We start from the raw sequence: 24946 nt of genomic DNA, 5'->3' as shown, positions 1-24946 counted from the left end.
TGCACATAACTTAGAAATACACGAACACTCTTCCTGTTGGATGTTTGTCAGTTCAAAACAAGCTTTATTGGTCACAAATATTGAAAGACATCATGAGACTACGCAACATGCTCACAACTCAACTTGTGACTTCACTGAACATCAGAGCACAGAGGTGGGGCTTATCACTGAGGCTGCAATGGCATTGGCTAATGGTTATGAAAGGGAAACGATCACAATTTTCAATATATAGTAAGGATAACACTCCATTAGTGCCCATAATACTGAGCAGGTCTTAGGTGCATCTCTGAAATGCCAAAAAGCTGTGCAAAAAAGTGCCTGTCAGTGACGTCACTGGTAAACAACCTGTGAAAGTGAAAACTACAATCATCACTTACTAGTTTGTTGCAGCCTTCAGTGGGGTACATCTAAATAGGCTACAGTGTTTAAGAAAATAATAATGCTACATATTGTGTAAATGCAGTTGAGGATATGTTTTAGGAAATGCTACCCAATGAAATTTAAAGACAGCGAATCGTCGACTGTCCGCCAGTCACCTCACTGGCAGATAGACCCTTAAGCAAATTTTACAGTGGCATTTCAGAGATACACAGAAAATTGCTCAGGATTATGGCTGTTGATGGAATGTTATCCCTACAACATATTGTAGTGAATTCGGGGGGCAGCCGGGAACCGCCACAGCCGGGATGCGAACCCGGGTCTCCCGCACCATGGGCGACAATGTTAACCAGTTGACTAAAGGGTCCGACCAGTTAGCCAAGGGCTAGCGAGTCTATTTATCCGTGCACATTCCACTACCCCACTCCTTCGGGAAGCGTGTCAGCTCCCTCATGCCTCTGGGCGCATGCGCTTCCGATGGCCTCGCGGTCTCACCATCCCACTTCTGACACCAATGTAGCGAATTGGGGGGGGGGGCAGCCCGGGAACCGCCGCAGCCAGGACACGAACCCAGATCTCCTGCACCATGGGCGACAACGTTAACCAGTTGACTAAAGGGTCCAATCCATTAATGGGTAACGGGTAAAGGGTCCGACCTGTTAACGGGTCAAACCCTTTAGTTGACTGGTTAACGTTGTTGCCCGTGGTGTGGGAGATCCGGGTGTGGCAGTTCCCAGCGGCCCCCAAATTTGCTACATTGGTGTCAGAAGTGGGATGGTGAGACCGTGAGGCCAATGGAAGCACATGCACCCAGAGGCGTGAGGGAGCTGGTATGCTGAAGCGCGGGGACGCGCTTCCCGAAGGAGGGGGGTAGTGTTAACGACCTCAGACGAATCGACACGCTAGCCCTTGGCTAACGGGTCGGACCCTTAAGTCGACTGGTTAACATTGTTGCCCGTGGTGTGGGAGATCCGGGTTCGCGTCCCGGATGCGGCGGTTCCCGGGCTGCCCCCTGAATTCGCTACAATATACTATGTAGAGATGATGTTGAAAATGGTGACTCTCCCTTCAAAGAGGCTCAAAGGGTAGCAAATACTCAAGAGGGTAAAAGAGCATGAAATTGTGTGTGTCAGCATTTCCAAACACTGTCCGAATTGCACTATGGTACCACAACACTGGCACTATACCCAACTTCAATGAATACTAGATGGAATCAGCACTTACATTGCAATGGCCATGCAGCCGTTTTGTTGTGCAAATGTGGTTGCCAGTGAATACAGATTCTATCCATGGCTCCCTTGTGTGTTGATAACATTAATTTAAAAAAAAAAAAGGTCTGTAGGTGTCTATAAGATTAGCATGTGTATATGAAATTTGTCATCTGGGTTATTTTGCAGTCTCTCCAGCTGGAGCTCTCCACAATCAGTGTATGTGTCGATGCATCTAGCAAACATGATTTACAGTATGTGTGCGTGTTTGTACATCAGTGTTTCCGGACACTATTGAGTAATGTCTCCCTGTCTACAAGTAACTCTCCAAATCTCTGTTGTAGTTCTCGCTCTCTCTCCATTTGTCTCTCCACATCCTCCCGCAGACCCTGAGACAGAAAGAAAGACACACCGGTATGAGTAAAAGATGACAAGAATTTTTTACCAGTTGGCATGTTCAACACTGCCAGGTATTTTGAATATGTACAAGCTTGTGTACTTGATATTCCATCTTTTGGGCATGGTATGAATAGTTCTAACAAAAAGCGGTTGTAAACACAAAAAATTGTTTTTCTTTTACTTTTAAAAAAAAAAAAGTTAAAAAGCTCATTCATGTGGCGAGAGTGAAAGAGAGAGAGAGAGCGAGAGAGAGAGCGCTTTTAATATTTCAATATACACATGTCTATGAATTTAAACTCTTTGCTTTGTAAGTGATGGTTGATAGAACATATACCCAGAGTAAAAAGCTCAGGACAGGATCTAATGGTGATGATGATCTAATGGTAATGAACTACAGACTGAGTAAGTAATACATTTTATCTGTGTTCACACATGCACTGCTAACCTGAACTTTTATTACCTGGACGAGCTGTATGTGCGAACGCAAATGTCCGTATCAGTTGAACTGGACATTAACATTCGTTTGCTAACATTTACGTGGCATGACACGCTGGTCCGAGTTCAGTCACAGACAAGAGTCGGCTAACATTAGCTTACGTTAACTCTGGTGTGTTAGCCTGGTAATTGTATGTTAAACGTTAGGTAACTTTAGCTAAGATCACTGTTCTATACTGTTGTCTGAAAAAGGAAATTTACAAAATATATTCTTGTCTTGAAACAAACAAATTGCATTTAACATCCTTTTAATGGAAAAAAAGACCAAAAAAAGTCCAAAGACATGTAGGTCAGGTGAATCGGCCATACTAAACTATCCCTTGGTGTGAATGTGTCGGCCCTGTGATGGACTGGCAGCCTGTCCAGGGTGTCTCCCCACCTGCTGCCCAATGACAGCTGGGATAGGCTCTAGCATCTCCGTGACCCCAACTGGGATAAGCGGCGAGGATAGTGAACGAATGAATATATAAAATATCCAATGATTCAAGTAAATTCTTTATGAGACAGTACAAGCCTGTTTCATAAAGAATTTACTTGAATCACTGGATTATTTTGCTCATTTTTTGAGCACTTTTCCTACTGTTGTTTCTTTTAAAAAAGTTTTATATACACACACACACACACACACACACACACACACACACACACACACACACACACACACACACACACTCTCTCTCTCTCTACTACTACTGCTACTCCTACTACTTTCGGCTGCTCCCGTTAGTGGTCACCACAGCGGATTATCCGTTTCCATTTCTGCCTGTGTTCTGCATCTTCCTCTGTCACATCAGCCACCTGCATGTCCTCCCTCACCACATCCATAAACCTCCTCTTTTCCTCTTACCTGGCAGCTCCATATTCAGCATCCTTCTCCCAATATATCCAGCATCTCTCCTCCACACATGTCCAAGCCATCTCAATCTTGCCTCTCTTGCTTTGTCTCAACCGTCCAACCTGAGCTGTCCTTCTAATATAACCATTCCTAATCCTGTCCTTCTTCGTCACTCCCAGTGAAGATCTTAGCATCTTCATCTCTGCCGCCTCCTGTCTTTTCGTCAGTGCCGCTGTCTCCAAACCATATAACATAGCTGGTCTCACAACCATCTTGTAAACCTTCCCATTAACGTTTGCTGGTACCCTTCTGTCACAAATAACTCCTGACACTCTTCTCCACTCACTCCACCCTGCCTGCACTCTCTTCTTCACCTCTCTTCTGCACTTAGTTACTTTGGACAGTTGACCCCAAATATTTAAACTCATATGCCTTCGTCACCTCTACTCCTTGCACCCTCACCATTCCACTGTCCTCCCTCTCATTTGCGCATATGTATTCTGTCTTGCTCCTACTGACTTTCATTCCTCTTCTCTCCAGTGCATACCTCCACCTCAACCTGCACCCTACTCTCGCTACAGATCAATGTCATCCGCAAACATCATAGTCCACCGAGACTCCTGCCTGATCTCGTCCGTCAACCTGTCCATCACCACTGCAAACAAGAAAGGGCTCAGAGCCGATCCTTGATGTAATCCCACTTCCACCTTGAATCCATCTTTCATTCCAACCGCACACCTCACCGTTGTCACACTTCCCTCATCCACATCCAGCACCACTCCTACATACTTCTCTGCAATTCCCAACTTCCTCATACACTACCACACCTCCTTGGCATTATGCATATAGCACAGGAGCACTGAGATGCTATTTGCTTGGCAGCGCAGTTAGGGGGGCATTTCACCCTATGCGGGTGCTTTGAGAGTTACAGTTTCTTTTTGTCATAGTTGTGCAGGTTTTAGGCCGCATGATCCTTTTGTGAATTGACCAGTTCTCAGAGTGATTGCTATTTGGCGTGCCTTAGCTGTGTGCTCTCTCCCTCATGCCTCTTGGTGCTTAGCCGACCAATTGTGTAACTGGTTGGTCACCTGATCCTGTAGCCCAATTGTGTCAAACATGACCTCTCAGTCAGCGACATTTGTGTTTGTAGGGCTGGCCTGCTGGTCTGGTCCAGCCAAAAATGGCTGTAATAATTGCAGTAACTTAGAAGTTGGCAAAGCTTTAGAAATGTTTAAGGTGTGTGCATGTTTACCTCAAGTCTCCTTGGAATAGCTGTGTCTTCCTGTTTTTTCAGTTGATTGAACGTCTGGAGCTCAGTAGCTGCCTGCTCCACCTGTCAAATACAATGAAAATTAATATCAGTACCACCAATTTCATATCATGATACACAATTCTGTTGTCTACAGTAACGATAAACGAGTATCTATTATCTAAATTTTCTCACAAAATGAGGTCTGAAATATCTGGGAGTATTATTTGAAAACCAGTTTTGATTTGACATTATACTTTATATTACCAAACATTTTGAAGTGGTGAATCTCAGTTGGATTCTTAAACATGGTATTTTTGCATATGTAAGCAGATGTGATATATACTGACATCGTGTAAAATTCTCCATGGTAATATATTTCCCATATCACCCAGCACTACAAGAGACTTTTTTAGTCAGAAGGCATGTTATATAGTACAATTTTCCATCTTATGTCAAACGAAGATCCCTCTACCATCAGCAAAATATACACCCATTTATCCACTGTTTTAACTTGCCAACTCTTCAGGGTCAGCAGCTCGAGCCTGTCTTAAACCTTTTTCCCACTGGCTAAAAAACCCGCTAATGTCCACCTTTGGTCAATGTCAAAAGGCGGATGTTAGCGGGGTTTTTTTTGGCCAGTGGGAGAAGGGTATTATAGACTACTTTAGGCAGAATTCAGGGACACACCCTGGAAAGGCTGCCAGTACATCAGAGCCCCCACAACCATTTACACTCCCATTCATATGGGCAATTTAAAGTTTGCAGGGCAAAAAAAGGAGGACCTTGAGCTTTATGGACACACAGCTACATTGATCTGCCAGAAAATAGCTCTGAAATCAGAGACCATGTTTCTATATTCCAACTCTCCTTTCAAAAAGGGAGTGCGTGTTTTTTACTTTGTGGTAAGCACTGCATGTGGTCTATGCTGCGTTACACACTCCTTCATGACTTTGAACTAAATCGAGTCACAGGGGATGCCAAAATGCGTACACGATATTGCATTGTGAATAACCGTTAATCTGGTATATCAAAAATGAGAAAACCTTAGCTATTATAGATGCAACAATGAGGTGTAGCATGTATTTCTGTGAAGAGGAATATGAAGAGTGGGTATGTTTTGTGTGCATGCTCAGCACCTGTTCCCACAGTTCACTGTGCTGTTTCAGCAGCCCCAGTGCTCTGGACTGAAAGCCACCCAGCAGGACTTTGAGTTTCTTCTCCAGTTTAGCTGCTCTGCGAGCCTCCGCTGTCATATGATTACGGTTCACCTATGAACAGACAAACAGAGCAGAGCATTTAGACAACTGTTTCTAATAGATATGATTTTATTTTGTGTGGATAAATGAGGACGGGTTAGACTGGTTCTGAGACATAGGTTTACTTTCGGACCATTTCATTTTGATGTCACAAAAACCTTACAATTACTGTATTTTATGTGTCTTAGGGACAGGACAAGTTCTTATTCTGAATTTTCCAATGTGTAATGTTCATTCATTCATCTTCAGCCGCTTCTCCGGGGTAGGGTTGCGGTGGCAGCAAGCTAAGTAGGGCATTCTAGACGTCCCTCTCCCCAGCAACGCTTGTGCAATGTGTAAATTGTAATATTGACCTCTTATTTTTTCCTGTTAACTATCTCTTTTCACTCCTATGAAAGCAAAAATAGAAAATTCCAGTAAATGTAGAAGCTATTTTATCCTAAGCCCTCAGTAATTAATGTTCAAAACAGACCAGTGAAAGGTACTCTCATACATGCATAGTGTGTGTGTGTGTGTGTGTGTGTGTGTGTGTGTGTGTGTGTGTGTGTGTGTGTCTGTCCAAGTCTGAGCATTCTCACCTCTAATTTTTTCTCAAAACTCTCAATTCGGTCTTTCTTGGATGCGAGGTTGGCTCTGGTATATCTACTCTGACCTGCTAGATACAACACCTTGAAATGGATGAAAGATAAAGAAAGACAGGTAGACAAAGAGGGAAAGACAAAAAGACAGAAGGAAAAAATGTGTAAAATGCAATTAAGTATTACACCAGAGATCTTTTTCCCCCACTCTCTGACTGATTGATATAAAACCTGACAAGATGTGACAGTTACACAAGCACTACACGTTATGTGTTGTGAAGCTGTAGATGCTTCACATCTACAACTTAGATAGCTTAATTTTTTTTATCTTAGCTTAATTTGACCTGCATTAGGTCAAATTTAGAAAAAACATGTTACCAGTAGGTAATGTGGTTCACTTAGAATAGGAATTGGAGTGGACCATTTGAGCAGTGGTCACGTCCAAAGTGATAGTGATAGGGACCCTTCCTTTCAAATTTTGATTGACAGGCAAAATGAAAACACATTCACATGGGTTCACGAACTGGTGTCTTCACATCTTAGCTTGCATTTTTCAAAATACAGCAGCTATTCAGCCATATCAAAATGAACCTGAATTGGACCCAGAATATGAAGCTGAAGCTGATCAGCCTCTCATACCGAAGATTGTAAGCAGGATATTAGTAAATGGTAAACTGGCAAATTCACCACAGATATAGTCTATGTATCCATTAGCTGGCTAGATAGTGCTACAAGTTGTCATGCTGTTTGGAGCTATTGCAGCTAACACAGGTTCCTAAAATAATGCGAGTATGCCTGGTGATTTTGCTCATCAGTGTCCAGACAGGATCCCCAGTGTTGCAGATTCACAAAAATGGGAACCAGTCATCTTCAATCAATCAATCAATCAAGTTGCATTTTTTATAGCGCTTTTCTAGCTGCAACAGCCACTCAAAGCGCTTTGCAATTAATTAATTAATTCTCACACACACACACACACACTGATGGCATGGAAGTGTCAGAAGTGCTGGTTCTCTGTGATCGAAAGAGGCATGCTGCATCCTATCATCAGGTCCGTTAGAATGGCATTTTTAACCAGGGCCTGTTTAATGTGGGATTTCTCCCTTTCCCCGGCCGCTGTGTTGGTGGGGACATTGTCAGCTCAGTGGTACAGCGTCCTGATGACTCCTATAAGCATTAATTTTGTTTCCCCTATCATTTCCATTGGAACAAGTTAGTGAAACTCTGATCAAACATAGTCAAACCAAGCGATTTCTCAACCTAGCTGTTCACTTTTGTTGACAGTCGCACGGAGCTGCTTAGAACATATTAATTAAAAGCACTAAAAGGGGAAAAAATGCTTGTATCGCATCGTGTTAGGATGGACTGTAATAAGATTCTAGCTGTATCCAGCAAGCGATGTTATAGCATCTCTATCCATTCATCTCCATAATATAACTACACCCATACTACTACTACTACTATTTTCGGCTGCTCTTGTTAGGGGTCATCAGAGCGGATCAACTGTTTCCATTTCTTCCTGTCCTCTGCATCTTCCTCTGTCACACCAGCTACCTGCATGTCCTCCCTCACCACATCCATAAACCTCCTCTCATAGTAATTATATAACTACACCCCAAAATTCAGCAATTGAAATCAAACTGACCTTTCTTAATCAAGATACTTGTAAGACCCAGTTTTTGATGGGGTGAGAATCATGACCCCAGTGTATTATTCTTAATCCAAATTGCCATTAAACAGTACTAACTGTAGAAAAAAAAAGCCTTTTCACTAGACTAGACCTTTAAACATTTTCCATTTTTGATTGTTTTTGACAATTGTTGAGGATAAAATCATATCTTTTGCCTTACAGATTTTAATTTCTGTAAATTAGTGTAAAAACAGTCATTAAATTCACTATAACACAGCATGCTATAAGATAACTAAACATGGAAAAGCCCAAGGTGGGCAAGATCTTTGTGGCTACTGAAAGCCAGAGGGAAAACAAGCTTACCTGTCCATAGCATTCCTCCCACACCTGAGTGTAGGCTTCCATGCTGAGCTCTCCATGCCCCATTCCTGACTTTACCACATCCATCTCTGTTGATAGCAGTGATGAAGCCTGGTAGACACACCCATCACAAAGTTACACACACAGTCAAAAGCATATATTTGCACAGGGGTCTACACTGCCATCACATGTCCTACAGTTGTATTCTTCCTCTCTCTCACCCTCTTACACGTCACATCACACACAGACGTGTTTTCATACACTCTGAATTGCTGCGAGCAGTACTAATAGAGCAATAAAGCCAAGGGTATTCCAATCTTTACCTGTGATTTGTGTATGGTATTGAAAGTGGTGGTATGTTACCTTTTCCATCTCCTCCGTGCTGATTTGCTGGTAGGGGTGTGTCTCCAGGTAGGCTATATGCAAAGCGTTATTAGACGTAGAGGCAGGCCCTCTGGCCTTGCTGCGCTGTGACTGGCTGGTTGGGTTGAGGGACGGATGGTGCAGACAATCATAGTGCAACATAGTGATCATCTCCTGTTTGATCAGTTCTTCAGCCATTTGGAGATCAGAAAGAGGCTCCATGGAGGCAGGGCGAAGAACAGATTCGTTTACCTGGTGGCAAAGATGGCAATCCACATTATCTCATATCATTTACCAGGAGAAGCACAGCCTTTCCAATATCATACTCACTCATTCACACAAATATAGATACGTACACACTCACCATCATCATCTACTCGGAGACATACAGAAAACATAGGAAAACTCAAAGGCTTCATCATTATCATCTATTATCCTGCGAGCTACACACTATTCAACATCCTACTATCCCTCTCAGTCACTCTCTGATGCAAAAAAGAAAAATCATCCATCTGGGAACATGGAGATATCATGTTTGGTTTGGATCATGGCAGCTGCATTTCTTTCTTACGTAAACAGGCATCAGTGTGACTTCCAACAGCAGCCATTAGAAAACCAAATAAAGATCTTGCAAAGGCAAAATATTGCTTTGTTATGTATTTGTGCATGCTCAATAATCCAGGTAAGAAAATCACAGAACGTTGAATCAGTGCATCTGGACGCGTTTATTGAGAGAGAAAAGTTTCATCACTCATGTAAGTGACTTCTTCAGCCTCAACTGACTGCCTTACAAACAATACAGTGGCATAACGATCGAAAACAACGATCGGTTTCATCTGCAAATTTCTGTGACCATTAACTAGAGTTTTAATGGCCATGTGACCATCATTGGTGTTCACATCAGTGAGGACCTAACATGGCCACTTCACATGGGCACTTTGGTGAAAAAGGTGAGGCAGCATCTTTATAAACTCAGGTGACTGAAGAAGTTCAGTGTCTCCCTACAGATCCAGAAAACCTTTTACTTTGGTGCCATTGAGAGCATCCCGGCAGGGGGCATCACCACCTGGTATGGAAGCTGTACCTGTCTAGACCAAAAAGACCATCAGAAAGTGGTACGGTTGGCTGAGCATACCACCGGGACGACACTCACCCCCCTACAGGACTTATACACTAGGCAGTGCAGGACCAGAGCTGGAAGGATAATTATAGATCCCCATCATCCTAATTATCAACTGTTTCAGCTGCTGCGGTCAGGCAGACACCTCCACAGCCACAGGGCCAACACAGAGAGACAAAGAGTTTCTTTCCCTAGGCCATAAGGACACTAAACACCACATAATAGCATTTGTAACTCACACCGTGTGCACTGTGTACACATAATAAGAAACCTGTCACTACTGCCACTTTGCCTCTAACACTTAACTCGTACAGACTATCTGCATACTTGTAATTGTATATAACTGCACATAGATATTTATTGGGATATACCTGTGTATACTCCCCGGATTTTTAACTTTCTCAAATTTTATAGTATTACATTTTATTCTTATTTTATTGATGTTCCACTTCTTTTGTTGCACAGTTTTCGGGGTTTACCAAAAAATAATTTCACTGCATATTGTACATTGTGCATGTGACGAATAATCCTTCCGAATCTTTGATCCAAAATGGTGAACAGACAGACGAACTGTGAAGGCACTTTTTCTGCCATATAATCATATACGATGCTTGCTTACTTTGAATCTTTGACGATGTATGACCTATGCTATGTTTAAATTCAGTCTATATTGCTTAGATAGATGCTTAAAGCTCATGTGCAGCAGAACAAAGGTAGTGTTATAAAGTGTATTCTCCATATGAACTAATAAAGGCCTCTCTGTTAACTTAGCTGATAGTAGAGGAATGTATGGGAGGCTCATTTGAGTGCAGTAAGGTCTGAAGGAACGGTGCTGGAAAATCATGAGCTGGAAGATGAGAGGAGACTTGACCTATGAACTCTTTGAACAATATGCAAGTTCTGTTATCCATTGGGATGATATACCATTAACAAATATAAGCCATACCATTGTGATCATGACTCAGACTTGTTTACAATAAGCATACTAAGCAGTTTGTCCTGCAAGGTATAAAGGGAGTGCGCTCTGTGATCAACGCACGCACTTAAGTATCTATGCTTTGTGCGTCTGTTCATGAACATATTAAAGTGTGACAATACTGTAAGAGATTTTTGTCTCCCTCGTTTATTGTCAGAGTGGAATTAAATAATTGCCATGACACCAACTGACAAACAAAATGAAATTTCTCACCTCTGAAGCCTTGTGCTGTCAGCAGCTGGGCTAAAATGTACAGCGTGAATGCATAAATTATAGTGGAAAATGTTTGGTATATATATTTAGAATTTTCTGGGCTAGCACTGATCAAACTATCTTGAGGCTAAAATGTTAAAAGATTCGACTTCAGCTGGACTTTGATGCACCTCATTGTCCTTTCACTCAAAGGGTAAGTTCCCTCTTCATTTGCTGGTTTGCTCATGGATACTTTAATGTATAGCCACACATAGGTATAAATCTGGGCTTCTTTTAGGGACTTTTTAAGTCTCTGGCTTTTGACATTCCTGTCTGGCTCCCAAAATAAGTTGAATTCATATTTTTAATTCAGCTTGTAGCAAGGCTGTGAGGTTGCAGTGACTTTTTTTTAATTGCTTACCTCAGTTGGCCTTGGCAGAGCTCTCTGAACAGGGGTGTGCCTAAGCTTCAGCTCCTTCTCTCTTTCAGCCTCCCGCAAAGCCTAACATACACAAAAACAAACACACATACAGTGTAGCTCACTTATAGACCAGAAAGAGCAAAGGCTTAGCCTTTTGTTTTTCTGCTGCAGTAATGCCACACAGATGTCAAATAAAAATATCATAATTTCACTGAATGTTGAGCAAGGCTTGTTAGACTGGATTTAAGGGCTTGAATTATTTTCAGCTCTAACATGAACAGAAACAGTTGATAAAGTTGCAAAGTTATGCAAATAACAATATGAACTGATGTTAAGTATGATGCAGTCTGGACAAATGCTGAGGTATGGCTGTGTAAAGTGTAAAACTTTAAAATGTGTCTAAATTCTGCTTTATACAGTTAAAATCAGTCCAAATTGTTCTCCTATTTATCAAAACTAAGTGAAAAAAGACTTTCTTAAGAAAATCTCTAAATGAAATTGTTACAGTTATGCAATTTCTTTTTAGGGTTTAGAGTAGTGAGTTTGCTGACATCTACAGGTCAAAAACCATAACATGCCAGGCTGGTCTTGGTGCCCTGTGATGTTAGCATGTCATCAGGATTAACACTGTTGCAGCTGATGAAATTAATAAGTGTGTTTGATTTATATTCAGTGCATTACCAATCTTGAGTAATCTTGAGCTCACATTGGATGCTTTGGAGACAAAGCAAGAGAGGCAAAATTGAGATGGTTTGGACATGTATGGAGGAGAGATGCTGGGTATATTGGGAGAGGGATGCTGAATATGGAGCTGCCAGGGAAGAGGAAAAGAAGAAGGTCAAAGAGGAGGTTTATGGATGTGGTGAGGGAGGTGGCTGGTGTGACAGAGGAAGATGCAGAGGACAGGAAGAGATGGAAGCGGATGATCTGCTGTGGCAACCCCTAACAGGAGCAGCTGAAAGTAGTAGTAGTAGTAGTAATATTGCTAATCTTCAGTGTGTCTCTTCGTGAGTTCTTCTGATCTACCTGCTTGCGCGCGTGGATATCAGCAGCGTCCTCTACAAACCCCGTCTCTGTGTCTGTCTCCTCCAACTCTCTCTCTGCATTTTCAGGCAGGACGATCTCGAAGTCATTCTTGGGAACAGGCAGTGACATCAGACCCTGCTTCAGCTGCTGCAAGCTTTCCCTCTGCTGTGGTAAGGAGAGAGACATACTTGATATAACTGTGTTTGAACACATTTTCACCAATCAAATGTCATGACTGTTTAGGACCATTTTATCGAGAACAATTTTTATAACTGAAATGTGGCAGTGTCAGGAAATAGTTGTGTGGAATAAAGGGAACTACTTCAGCTAGTAATAACTATATATCCATGCAAAAAGTTATCAGCAAAATTGTTGTTTGTGTTAAATGATTTTGAAAAGTTTGAAGTAGTAAATGTATATGTGTCTTTCCAAATGCATTTTAGGCCCAAAGAGCCCAATTTCCAAGTGCCTTAAATTTTTCAAGTCTTTAACGACTTAAGCCCCCTGATAGCACATTTCATCAACACCTAACAGACCAATTGTAATAGTGATATGATGAAGCCAGCCTCAGCCAGTTATGTGATGAGACTGTGCTTTAAAAGTAAATGTGTTTATTTACCAAGTGTTTGGCATATGCAGGGTCAGCCAGTTGCTCCTCACTGTTAATATTCAGTTTGTCTCTCAGTGGTGTGCGGGCAGGGGTCGACCCTGGCGTCAGAGACCCCCGTGGGGTCATTCCACCTCCTCCAGCTTGAGGGGTCAAGCCCTCTGAACCCTGACCTAGCACTGGGGTTCTACAGGTAAGAAGACAGACAATATAATCACATTTACAGAGGACACTGATTTGTGTGAGCCTGAATAAGGAAGATATCCATAAGTATTCTACAATTATAAACTTAATATTTCAGGTAGTCTTCAAACCAATACAAAGTTTGAGATCATTGCAGCATGCGTTGTGCTGCTGTCATAGCTGATGCCATATTTTGCATTTAACTGCATGTTCAATGGGACACATCAGTTGTTGTCAATTACAATGAAGGGCAATACATCAAAAGCATGAAAAACCAAATCAAAACCCTTTTGCATCTCGAGGTCCTTGTGAATTCGCAGCCCTTGTAACTGTGATTACCTGGAGGGCGTACGGAGTACAGTGTTAGGTGTCTGAATCTGTTGGCGCTGAGGTGTGACTCCACTAAAGTCACTTTGGTGCAGTGGAGTATTGAGGCCCCCCTTTAGGGGGGTATCGATGTTGGTCAGAGCCATCAGGTTCTGGGCTTCCTGGAAATACCGAAGGGCAGGGGAGGGAGAGGGGGAGAGAGAGGGGGAGAGAGAGGGGAGAGAGAGAGAGAGAGAGAGAGAGAGAGAGAGAGAGAGAGAGAGAGAGAGAGAGAGAGAGAGAGAGAGAGAGAGAGAGAGAGAGAGAGAGAGAGAGAGAGAGAGAGAGAGAGAGAGAGAGAGAGAGAGAGAGAGAGAGAGAGAGAGAGAGAGAGAGAGAGAGAGAGAGAGAGAGAGCATTAGAAACTATTTTTTTTGTGGCTACAAACAAGTTGGAAACAACAATGCTGTTTAACTGTATCCTGCAAACCTGTAGGATTTTCCATGTTTATTAACCCAAGCCAAGATAGCATTTCCTTTAATTGTGCCACTATACACTGTCAGAGTACACTGAAAACAAAAAAGAGTAAGTATATAGTTAGACTTAAATCTACCAACACTGACTAGCAGTTGGATAGAAATGCTTTACGCTTAGAAATTTCAAGATTAGCGTGTATTCTTTGAATGTGTGTGTGTGTGTGTGTGTGTGCTAGGACTATGTAAATGTCTGCTTGTGTTCATTGTCTTTGTACGAATGCATATATATGTGTTTGAGTATGCATGTTACCTGCATTATCTTATCTTGAGCAGCAGGAGTGCGGGGTGTGCGGAGCCCCGTAGCCATGGTATTAGTGACGCTGTACTCGGACAGGAGGGTGGAGGAGGCAGAGTTAGTTCCCTCACTCTCCTCAGCTGCCTGACGGGCAACCTCACTGGCAACACCCAGTTTTACCACTTCCTCTAGCTCAGCATCACTGATCTATGAATAGAATGGTAAACAAAATATCTGGCATTGAAAATAATAAGAAAACACACATTACTGGCATCAAGGTGATTTAATTAATTTTTACTTTCCTTCACTTCTTATTTATGCCTCATTTTTGTGCCATTCTTCTCTTGGTTGAATTGGTGTCATTGTTGTGCATTTACACAGCAATGTGTGTAAGTGTACTTATATACTTGAGTATATATTTAGCTATTGAACAATCACCAAACTAAATTAACTACATGTGTGACAGATTTAGGGGATTTAACCATGCACGAAGTCGTTTACTCTTTTTTTTTTCCAAGAATACTTCATTAATTCCCATGAGAAAATCTTTTGCTTGTCTCTTCTATGTTGGGGTTCTGCTGCACCAGCTTCCCTAAGGCTAATAGGGTTTCAGTGTCTTCCTTAAAGATACTCTTGATATTGTGGATAGTTTTTAGACAAGGTGGCTTAAACTTGAACCTTTCATTTTAATTGTGATCTCCCTATTAATTGTGCCACAGCATTGTTTAAAATTATTATCACTGGCAGATATCGAATCTAAGTTAATCAGCTTCAGGTGTGTACACATTTCAATAAAATGAATGGTTGGAGACTTACGAGCTAAGCTTTAAGAACATAACCTATGCTTTAGCAGGCAAAAAGAGAGATGGACAGAAAGATATAGACAAAGGGGTGACATTCAGAGAGAAAAGAGAGGTAGAAACTAGTTTTGTTGTGGCTACAAATAAGTTGAAAACATAACTAGAGTTGGGACCGATCCGGTTCAATATCGGTATCGGGTGTCGACACTGACGTAATTCACTCATCGGATATCAGACTGATGTTACCGATCCACGAACGATCCAAATTCCATAGTCTGATGTTTTTATGAATTATAAATATGTAACAATGCAATTTTAAGCCCATAGCCAAAATGCTAGAAAGTTGAATCAGTTCATCTGGACACAACGTTTATTGGGAGAGCTGATTTAACTTTCTGGTACTTCCTTACCTGGATTATTGAACATGCATCAAGACATAGCCAAGATGGCATATATTTAAATTCAAGTAGTATGAAGTATTTTGAGTGTGGAACGTGGAACATAAGTGCTTCACTTGCCCGCATAGAGAGCGGGAAGCAGAGGATGTGGAAGCCCCCGACCAGGCGGCTGAAGCGGAAGGAAGTAGCGAGGGTTGGGGGGGGTGTAACAAGGCTGATGGGCACGGAATAACAAGTGAAAACCCACAAAATCTAAGCCTGGAGTCTCTTAAACTCCACAGTAATTTGTAGAAAGATAAAATGGCCGTAGATGACGTAGTAACTGTGTCAGAGGGACCCAGTGTGCGTGGAGTTAATGGCGCTGCTGCATTCGTAACCTCTCCAGCAGCTGCTGCAGCCCGGGTAGGAGGCGCAGAGTGATGGGGAGGCGATGGCAACGGACCCGCCCGTCACCGATAGCCAGGAGGAGGATGACGATGAAATGGAGTACGATTCTGACTCAGATGACACGGTAACAGATTCCCAACAACCAACCAGTGAACTGCACACTTTAGAAGAAATCAATGTTTTTTCAGGTGGAACTTTTGGCAAGTCTGTCAAAGTAATTATTTTCCAGACACAACTACAATTCTCAAAACTGTCTCAGCACTGCAAAAACTTGTAGAGTTTAAGTTATTAGATGAAAAAAAGGATTATTGTTTACAAAAGCACGTCACCACCTTAAGAAAAAAGCACCTGTTCACAAGAAAGGGAAGGACACTAAAAAACTAACAAATAATTGTTATGAATCACAGGCTGTTTTTTATAACACTGCTACTTAACTGTATCCTGTAAACCTGTATGATTTTCTGTGTATCTTATCTAAGTTCATCAGCTGCAGGTCACTACATGTGCACACATTTCGATAAAATGAATGGTTGGAGACATATGAGCTAAGCTTTAAGAACATGACCTATGCTTTAGCAGTATGACTGACTAAGTACAACGTATAATTTCTATCCATATACCTGAAATAGTGTGGAATAGCAGCAGGACAACTTTGGTTTGACTTCAAGGCATAGGGGATATGGTAAGGCAACAACAACAACAACTTAGTTTTGTATAGCGCCTTTCAAGGAACCCAAGGACATATATTTGCACTAGGTAGCATATACTAATTACCTGTGGAGCAGGCAAAACCAATTTGGAGCGCTTCTTGGTGAACTCAGCAACTCCACTGGTCTGGAGGATGGCAGAGGGCAGGTCACTCTCTTTCTTCCTCTTTATCTTCTGCTTGTCTTTCTTCCTGTCCCTCTCCTCACGTTCACTAGACACACAAAACAAATACATAATCAGGAAACACAAACATCAGGAAAAATGAAAAACAAAATAATAATAATAATAAAATGGAAGTATCTGGCTGAAGACACACACATGCATGCACACTAGAGTGATGAACATGACTTTGGAGCATGAAAGAAAGACAGGCTGTGTGTGTATTTAAATTTTTTGTGCAGAAGCACAACTCATTTCATTTTTGCAGCCAAACAGTTACAGGAGTGCATACGGCCGAACCGCTGCACATAGTTTTCATAGACCTTGAAAGGGCTTTTGATTCTGTCTTCTGGCAAGTCATGTGGCTAACTCAAATTGGATCCCCACACAAATACATCAAAATGTGGAGGATGCTCCATGATAACAGGTCGGCAAATGTTGTCTCAAGCAGTGGCAGGGAAAAATAGTAATTCAAGGTAAACAGAGGTGTCACACAAGGATGTATCATTGCTCCCATGCTGATTGCAAACTTGATAGCATCCATCCTCCATCTCACAGGCCAAACTCTCTTGCCTAACATTCAGATTGCCTGAAGGACAGACACAAACAAGTCTAAACAAATTCAAATCCAAGAATCAACACCATCATGGAGCTTCAATATGCTGATATCAAAATCTGTGATCACACAGAAACAGATATGCAATGCTTATCTATTTCTGTGTGATATGCATCTTAAAACACTTATAAGCTTACAAATTCCTTGGATTGTCTCCAAATATCAAAAAGACTTAAATCCTGTACCAACCACCAACTGACAGCTCTTCTTCGCCACCAACAATAAACACTGACAATAGCCATATGGAAATGACTACTTTTTCTGTCTTGGCAGTTATCGCTTCTCAAAGCTGATATTGACAAAAACATTTTCAGTGCAAGTGAGGCTTTTTTCCAAGTGTAGTAGTAGAGCCCTTGAGGACTGTGACCTCCAAGCTCAGACCAAGCTACTGGTCCACAAAGCTGTCCTTCTTCCCACTCTGTTTGATGGAGCTGAAACAAGGACAGTTTACAGTAGGCACCTCAGACCCCTGGAATTTTACCACTAGGGATGCTTCTTTGGGATTCTGCACATTAACAAAGACCAACAGACTAATTTCAGCATCTTGGAGGAAGCTGACATCACCTCCACTGCTACTACCATCATAAAAAAAACTCAATTGGACCTGCTATTTTGTCAGAACACCAAATTCTCTACTCCCAAATGCTTGCAGGACAGAGAGACCTGGAAGCCAGAAGAAGCACTTTTTTAAGGACAACACCAGAGTCAACATCAAGACGCCATGACACATCAGCCATATCAACCGGGAAGGCACACTCCATGACTAAGGCCTTCGACAGGCTCAAAAGAACAAAAGGCAGCAAAACAAAGCAAAAGCATGAAGAAAGGCTATCCAATAAGAATGCCCAACCATCTACCAACCCTGAAATCTCAAAGACATGGCACTCACTGTAATAAATCCAACAAAAATGGTCTTCTTCAAACACCAAGACCCATAGAATGGAGCTGCCTTGCAGAAAATCATACTTGACCCCAAGTGACAGCTAATGATGATACTAACTGGCCACCTCTTAGGATGCTATTATTTCAGGAATCAGGAACATTTATTTGTCATTTCATTCCATGCACCTGCGCACATGAAATGAAATGGTTTCCCCCAGCCCACAGCAGTGCAACACAAAGACAAAAGCACATACCCCAACAACAAGAACACGTAAATCCAAACTCCAAAAAAAACCCCCACAAAAACATATCCCCCCCCCAAAAAAGAAAAAATTCACTGTCGCAAGAGAGCGAACGCCAGGATGATTGTCAAAACTGCCGGTCTGCATGGGCGAGCAGTTAGCTTAGCCCGCCCTGCCTCCACCTCCCATCAGATTGCCCTCGGTGTTTCCTCCTCAGGCACAGCTCCAGGCAGGGTCGTGGTCCCCAGGCCAACTGGACGCAACAGACCAGGCTCCCCCAGTCGATCCAACGCCAGCTCTCCCAGCCAAACACCTTGAACACATTTTCCCGCATTCCACATGATGACACCAAAAACACAGTCAACGCTAGGTGAGGCCGCCACCAGACCGCCCTCGGTGTTATCGGAACAGCCGGTCTGCATGGGTTAGCAGTTAGCTTAGCCTGCCCCACTTTTGCATCCTGTCAGACTGCCCTCGGTGTTTCCTCTTCGGGTGCAGCTCCAGGCAGGTCCATGGTCCCTGGGCCCACAGGATGCAGCAGACCAAGCTCTCCCTGCCGATCCAGTGCCAGCTCTCCCAGCCATCAAATGAAGACACAAACTTAGATGCAGCCGTGGACAAGGACACTGCATGGACAGTACTGGGTGAGGCCGCCACAAATATAAGTTTGCACCACCATCTTCCCACACCGGTACTGGGTGAGGCTGCTGCAAACATGAATTTGTGCAGCCACCTCCCCACACCGGAAGCGGGAAAAAGATAAATTTGTTGGATAAACAAAGTGTCTTTTTATTGTTTTAATTGTGTATGTATATAATGTGTCAATGTATTAAATACCCCTTTGTGTGTGTGTGTGTGTGTGTGTGTAAGATGCATTTGTTTGTGTCTGCTCTAAGTGTGTATTAATGAGGTCGTCTGAAGTCTAATTCACACACTTGCGTAGTTCTCCATCCAAGTGCTGCTGTCTGAGGCGTTTGAAGTTTGGGTCCAGTGGGTTGTACTGCTCCATACTGGTATCATAGAAACCCTACAAATAAACACAAAACCAGAAATGGACATGAAAAAATAAACTAAAAAAACTTTAGCTCTAAAGCTCCTTTCTTGTGTTTAGTCCTTTTGATAAACAAAATAAAATAAACAACATAATAAAAAGGAATAAACCTGAATGGTTTTACTCCTAGGCCTTCCGACAGTTTTATTTGACCAATCCTACAGGTAATTATCAAATTTGTAAATATAAGACTAAAAAAAATTTTGTCATGTAAGGGTCCATACTGAATAAGGATAAAGAAAAAATGACAGAAAAAAATTAACCAAAAATAAGGAAACAAAAACATTACAATTCATTCACCATGGTTAGTTATTCATATTACTGACTGTTGCAATAAACTCATGTTTACCATGCATCCATCCATTATCCAAACCGCTTATCCTGCTCTCAGGGTCACAGGGATGCTGGAGCCTATGCCAGCTGTCATTGGGCGACAGGCGGGGAGACACCCTGGACAGGCCGCCAGGCCATCACAGGACACACACACACACACACACACCTAGGGACAATTTAGTACGGCCAATTCACCTGACCTGCATGTCTTTGGACTGTGGGAGAAAACTGGAGCATCCGGAGGAAACCCACACAGACATGGGGAGAACATGCAAACTCCACACAGAGGACCACCCGAGACGACCCCTTAGGTTGGACTACCTTGGGGCTCAAACCCAGGACCTTCTTGCTGTGAGGCGACTGCGCTAACCGCTGCACCACATGCCGCACTACACACACTTATGCTATGTAAAACCAAATCATTATTATGATCATAAACACATTACCTCAGACTCATCTAATGCCTCTTACTTAGCCTTAATATGAACTCAAACTTTTATTTATTTATTTTTGATGTAGAAAAAATGTGTTTCTCTGTGGAAGAAAAAGATTTGTGGTGTGAGAGTGAAAACCTCATAAGGACTTCATGGAGATCGACCATTATCAGCTACTCTGAATCTAATCACCTCATGTTTACCAAAGGAAGTGTTTTCTTTTTTTACAATGAGGATCTTGTGCTGTACTCACTACTACTAATCCCTTTAATCAGTCAGAAAGTGCAGTTAGGTACCTGAGCCGGTTTCTTTTCAAATGGGATTTCAGCATTGTAGTCCACTCCTCGCTTTTTCTTTCTCTTCTTCTGCACATCTATTCCTGCTGCCCTCAACTCCCTGCGCTTTTGGAGAGCTGCCAATCTCCTGAAGATGTGTGTGTGTGTGTGTGTGTGTGTGTGTGTGTGTGTGTGTGTGTGTGTGTGTGTGTGTGTGTGTGTGTGTGTGTGTGTGTGTGTGTGTGTGTGTGTGTGTGTGTGTGTATTTATATTAGAAAAAAAGAGACAGAGTTGGTTGCGTCAGTAATAGGTGTTTTCACCTTCGGACAAGATGCATAGAAATTAGTTATCACTTGCACCATTAGCCTGAAAGTGTAAGGAAAAATAGTCAGAATAATGGTTAACTAAATTAAGATTGCACATGTGCTACTGCAGTATAAGACATGTAATAAAACTTGTAAACACCACCTGTAAATTAAAGCTGAAATGGACAATCTAAAATGTGAAAAAAAAACAACAAAACAAGCTAGCACATTACAAAATATTAAACATAATTTGTAATCCAACTTTTTCTATTCTATGTATAGAGTGCAGTGCATGTAGTATGTGTCTGTGTTTTTTTGTTTTTGTGTGTATGAGGTTTATGTTACCTAGCCTCCTCCAGCTGCTTCTCTCTAGCCTTCCTTTTAGCCTTCTTGCCCTGGGTGTTGGCCAGTCTAGCTCTGGCCTCTGATAGCATCTCCAACTCATCTTTGGTAATAAAAAAACAATTTCAATTCGTAGACAGACAAGACACAGAGACAAAAATAATTGTTTCAATCGTTTGACAGACAACAAGTGAGGTCTATTAAGATGAAACTGTTGTCCTGCCAAACAGAGAACAGAAGTGCCCTGCGATTTGATATTGACAGAAGCTGCAAAAAAGTAAAATTCAACGATTTGTTTTGTTGCTGAAGTCACTGCAAACAAATATTTATGTATGGGTCAATGAAAACGTATGACAATTGCAGTTGTTGGAAAAATACAGTTAAACCAAGGAGATTTTTAAGGATCAGGGTACAATTACTGATTTGAATAAAACTGATAAAACTGCAATAATATGAAGCCCATTTAGTAATAAAAGTTAATATGAACCTTGTTTACAAAGTTAATCTCTTATTTCACAGACAACAGCTTAGTTTGGTATTTTTAGTACATGAATGTACCTTCGTCCATGTCCACAGGGTCAGGCCTAGCAGGTTTAGTTTCAGGGTTGGGGTCAATCTCTCCTGGTTTTAATTTCCTTGGGTCATCTCCCTGTTCCTCCTCATTGTCTCTCTGAGCAGCCTTGTCCCTGGACACCAAAAAATAAACTAATGTAATTGCATATTTTGATTATAAAACTTTACCAATAACAGTTGTTTGAGCATGATAGTACTTAGCCAGTGTTCACCATGACAGGGACTGTGTGTGTGTGTGTGTGTGTGTGTGTGTGTGTGTGTTGTGTGTCTGTGTCAAAAGTGTCAAGTACAGAAGAACATGTAATCATGCGATAAACTCATACAGCAGGAATTCGTAGTGCTCCAAACACTGTGCAGCAGTGCGTCCTATGATGGGAGCAATGGTTCTCCATTGTGTTGGCATTAGCTTGGCCAAATGAAGCAGCTTCTCCTCCTCTTCTCTGGACCACTCTGTTTTCTTAATACTGGGGTCAAGCCACTCGTACCTAAGATAGACACAGTGCTGAATTTTCAAATATGAAGCACCCCCCTCCATTCAACTTGTAAAAACATTTAAAAAGATGAGCAAATACATTATGACATCCTTAAGTATTTTTCATGACTGCAAAATGTACTGCTGCCATTTAGCACATACTGCATCTAGCATAACCCCTTTTACCAATACTACCCTAAGAATCAGAATCATATATATTGCCAAGTACAAGAACATACAAGGAATTTGTCTTGGTATGTTGGTGCAAGAGGGCAAAATTAACAGTAAATAGCAAAGATAAAAGCTAAAAAAATAATAATAAATCAAATATATATACACACAAACTAAAAATAAAAGGTGCAATCAACACCAGTTCAAAATGGACAATATGGACACGTTCATGTGCAAAAAGTACAATTTCAAAATTAAATATTGATACAAATATACATAAACTGAACATATAGCACCTATCTGAATCTTCACATTTGAAATGTTTTGTACATTGAACAGTATACATTGTGACTGTCATCTGAAGTTTAAGTTCAAGTTTACTAATAGCCATGTTGGAAGACAAGAAATATATCTTGCTGATACGCACAACATGAAGACAACAATTTATTTTAAAGTAGGAAACACAAGAATATCTAGCATAACCTATGAATGGATGGATGTCATACTTTATTCTCTTTCTTTTTAAATGAGGCTATATAGTCAAAGTGGCCTATTGGGCCATCGTCTCTTCTCTGGTGTCAAAACTGGAACGCTTACATCTCGCTCTCCGTGTTAAGACTTACCATCGTGCTTTACACTGTTTGGCAGATTTGCGGTGCAGCAAGGAGGCAATACGAGACCACTGGTTTTTCCCATATTTCATCACCGCTGCTTTCAGGATCTCATCCTGGACAGATAGATATTTAAATGTTGATATATTTGTAGGGATAAAGACAGGCAGCCAGGGAGATAAGATATGTAATCAAGCAACTAGAAAGACAAGCAGAGAACAGGTCTCAAACAACATCAGGATCAGGATAACAGCTGGTAACCTATGGCAGCAAAAAAAAAGCTCACTGCAACAAAAGCAAGCACAATCTTTAATAGACACCTGCCCTAATCATCATATAAAATAGTAAAGTCTCGTGATTCCTTCTTAGCTCACAAGCTGACATAATTATTCAAAACTGTGCAAACTAGTGTCGATTTGGCTCAGTATATTTCCAATTTTATTGGCATGTTTAGCTACGCTGGATCACAATGCAGGTTATTTTTCTGCAGACGCGCAGGAAACAAGGGACACCATATACCAGCACGCTAACCTGGCGCACCAGATGGTTTGTTACACATAATTTTGTTACATGTGATAGCACATTTGCTTGATCTGCCTTGCAAGGTAACCAGCCCGCAGCAGCAGCAATGAATGCAGCAAGGGTGGTGAGCTAAATTTCACTAATTTAGCGAGTGACTTAGCTTCGTGCTAATTAAACTCCTTTAGTTCAACGTTAATGGTTAGCTTCCTGCTAACCTAGCTAGCCACATAAAAATGTACCTCGGTGTTGCGCCAAACGCCTCCTTTAATCATAATTCGTGGCATCTTGGCGGTTTGTTGTTCTCCTTAGCTTCAGAGAAATTATATCCCCTTCAGTTAATCAAAAAAGATAACCAACGCGAAATGTTTACAATCAAATAAACAATTGTATACTTAAAAAAAAAACACCAAAACTGAATAACCGCTGTTGGCAAGTGACGAACGTGTCGCAAACAGGAAGCTTTACTTCCGGAAGTGACGTAAACCTAGACGCTTCTGCTCGAACCGATCCAATGACCTTGAAATACCTTTTTTGTACAATACAATACAAAGAAATTTAAAAAAACATCCGCAGCGTATAAAGTGCAAATGTTCAATGTACAATGAATGAATGATATAATAATAAAATTAAATAAAATACAATCAATCAGACTTTATTTGTATAGCACTTTTCATACAAACAAATGTAACACAAAGTACTTAACACAATAAAACAATAAAATCCCCCCCACACACACACACACAAAAAGTACAAACATATTTTATAAAAGTATTGATTAGGATTATTTTCTCTCTTCTTTCTCGTTAGGCAACATTGCTGAAATTCCTGTGTAATGACCCTGTATATCTGTCTTTGTTGTTTGATGATAACAAGCAAGGCCTTTTGTTCTGTACTTTATTTGTTTGTATTGTAACGAATTCGGGGGCCAACGCAACCACAGGAACTGCCGCGGCCGGGAAGCGAACCCGTATCGCCCGCACCGCAGGAGGCATCGCTAACCGCTCGACTAAAGGGTCAGACCCGCCAGCCGGTGTTTCAGTAGGCTATCTTATAAAGAATGACACACACACGAGTTGCTCAGTGCAGCCAAGTATATTCAAAGTGATGTAACATGTTCCTGAGCGCGGGTCATGTGTATCTAAGGTAAACTAGTGGATAGCCGATGGCATCGATCTATCTAGACCCGTAACATCCTCCTTTTCCAAGTATAAACACATACACATGAAGTTAGTGCAAAATAAAATTACTTTCATATACGAACAACCAATAACAGTGCAACAGCAGTAAATCTCTTCATATCCCATACCAG

The 24946-nt window shown here is 41.6% G+C and overlaps 1 protein-coding gene across 1 annotated transcript; it reads right to left on the bottom strand.

The window, feature by feature from the left end:
- Positions 1-44: 44 nt before the first annotated feature.
- Positions 45-24044, bottom strand: cdc5l (CDC5 cell division cycle 5-like (S. pombe)). Its single transcript, XM_056291827.1, has 19 exons — positions 23877-24044; positions 23128-23231; positions 22185-22346; positions 21847-21974; positions 21292-21391; positions 20663-20789; positions 19484-19575; positions 16716-16860; positions 14372-14563; positions 13619-13767; positions 13109-13283; positions 12490-12654; positions 11464-11544; positions 8755-9006; positions 8395-8502; positions 6402-6491; positions 5704-5835; positions 4568-4648; positions 45-1975 (listed from the first exon to the last, which is right to left on the bottom strand). Exons 1-19 carry the CDS (start codon positions 23919-23921, stop codon positions 1862-1864), a joined length of 2442 nt encoding a protein of 813 aa, XP_056147802.1. The 5' UTR covers positions 23922-24044; the 3' UTR covers positions 45-1861.
- Between the last annotated feature and the right edge of the window lie 902 nt (positions 24045-24946).

This window comes from Lampris incognitus, chromosome 13, assembly GCF_029633865.1.
Source record: "Lampris incognitus isolate fLamInc1 chromosome 13, fLamInc1.hap2, whole genome shotgun sequence".
NCBI classification, from domain to species: domain Eukaryota; kingdom Metazoa; phylum Chordata; class Actinopteri; order Lampriformes; family Lampridae; genus Lampris; species Lampris incognitus.
Note: the sequence above shows the minus strand (reverse complement) of the source record. Positions and strands in the feature narration are given on the sequence as shown.

Excerpts from the sequence above, each read along its gene's own strand:
- cdc5l (XM_056291827.1), bottom strand. The coding sequence starts at position 23,921 with ATGCCACGAATTATGATTAAAGGAGGCGTTTGGCGCAACACCGAG. Across the intron at positions 21,392-21,846 it reads CCCTGTGGACATGGACGAAG|ATGAGTTGGAGATGCTATCA; the intron begins GTACATTCATGT and ends TTATTACCAAAG. Across the intron at positions 11,545-12,489 it reads ATATCCACGCGCGCAAGCAG|GCTTTGCGGGAGGCTGAAAG; the intron begins GTAGATCAGAAG and ends TGTGTATGTTAG.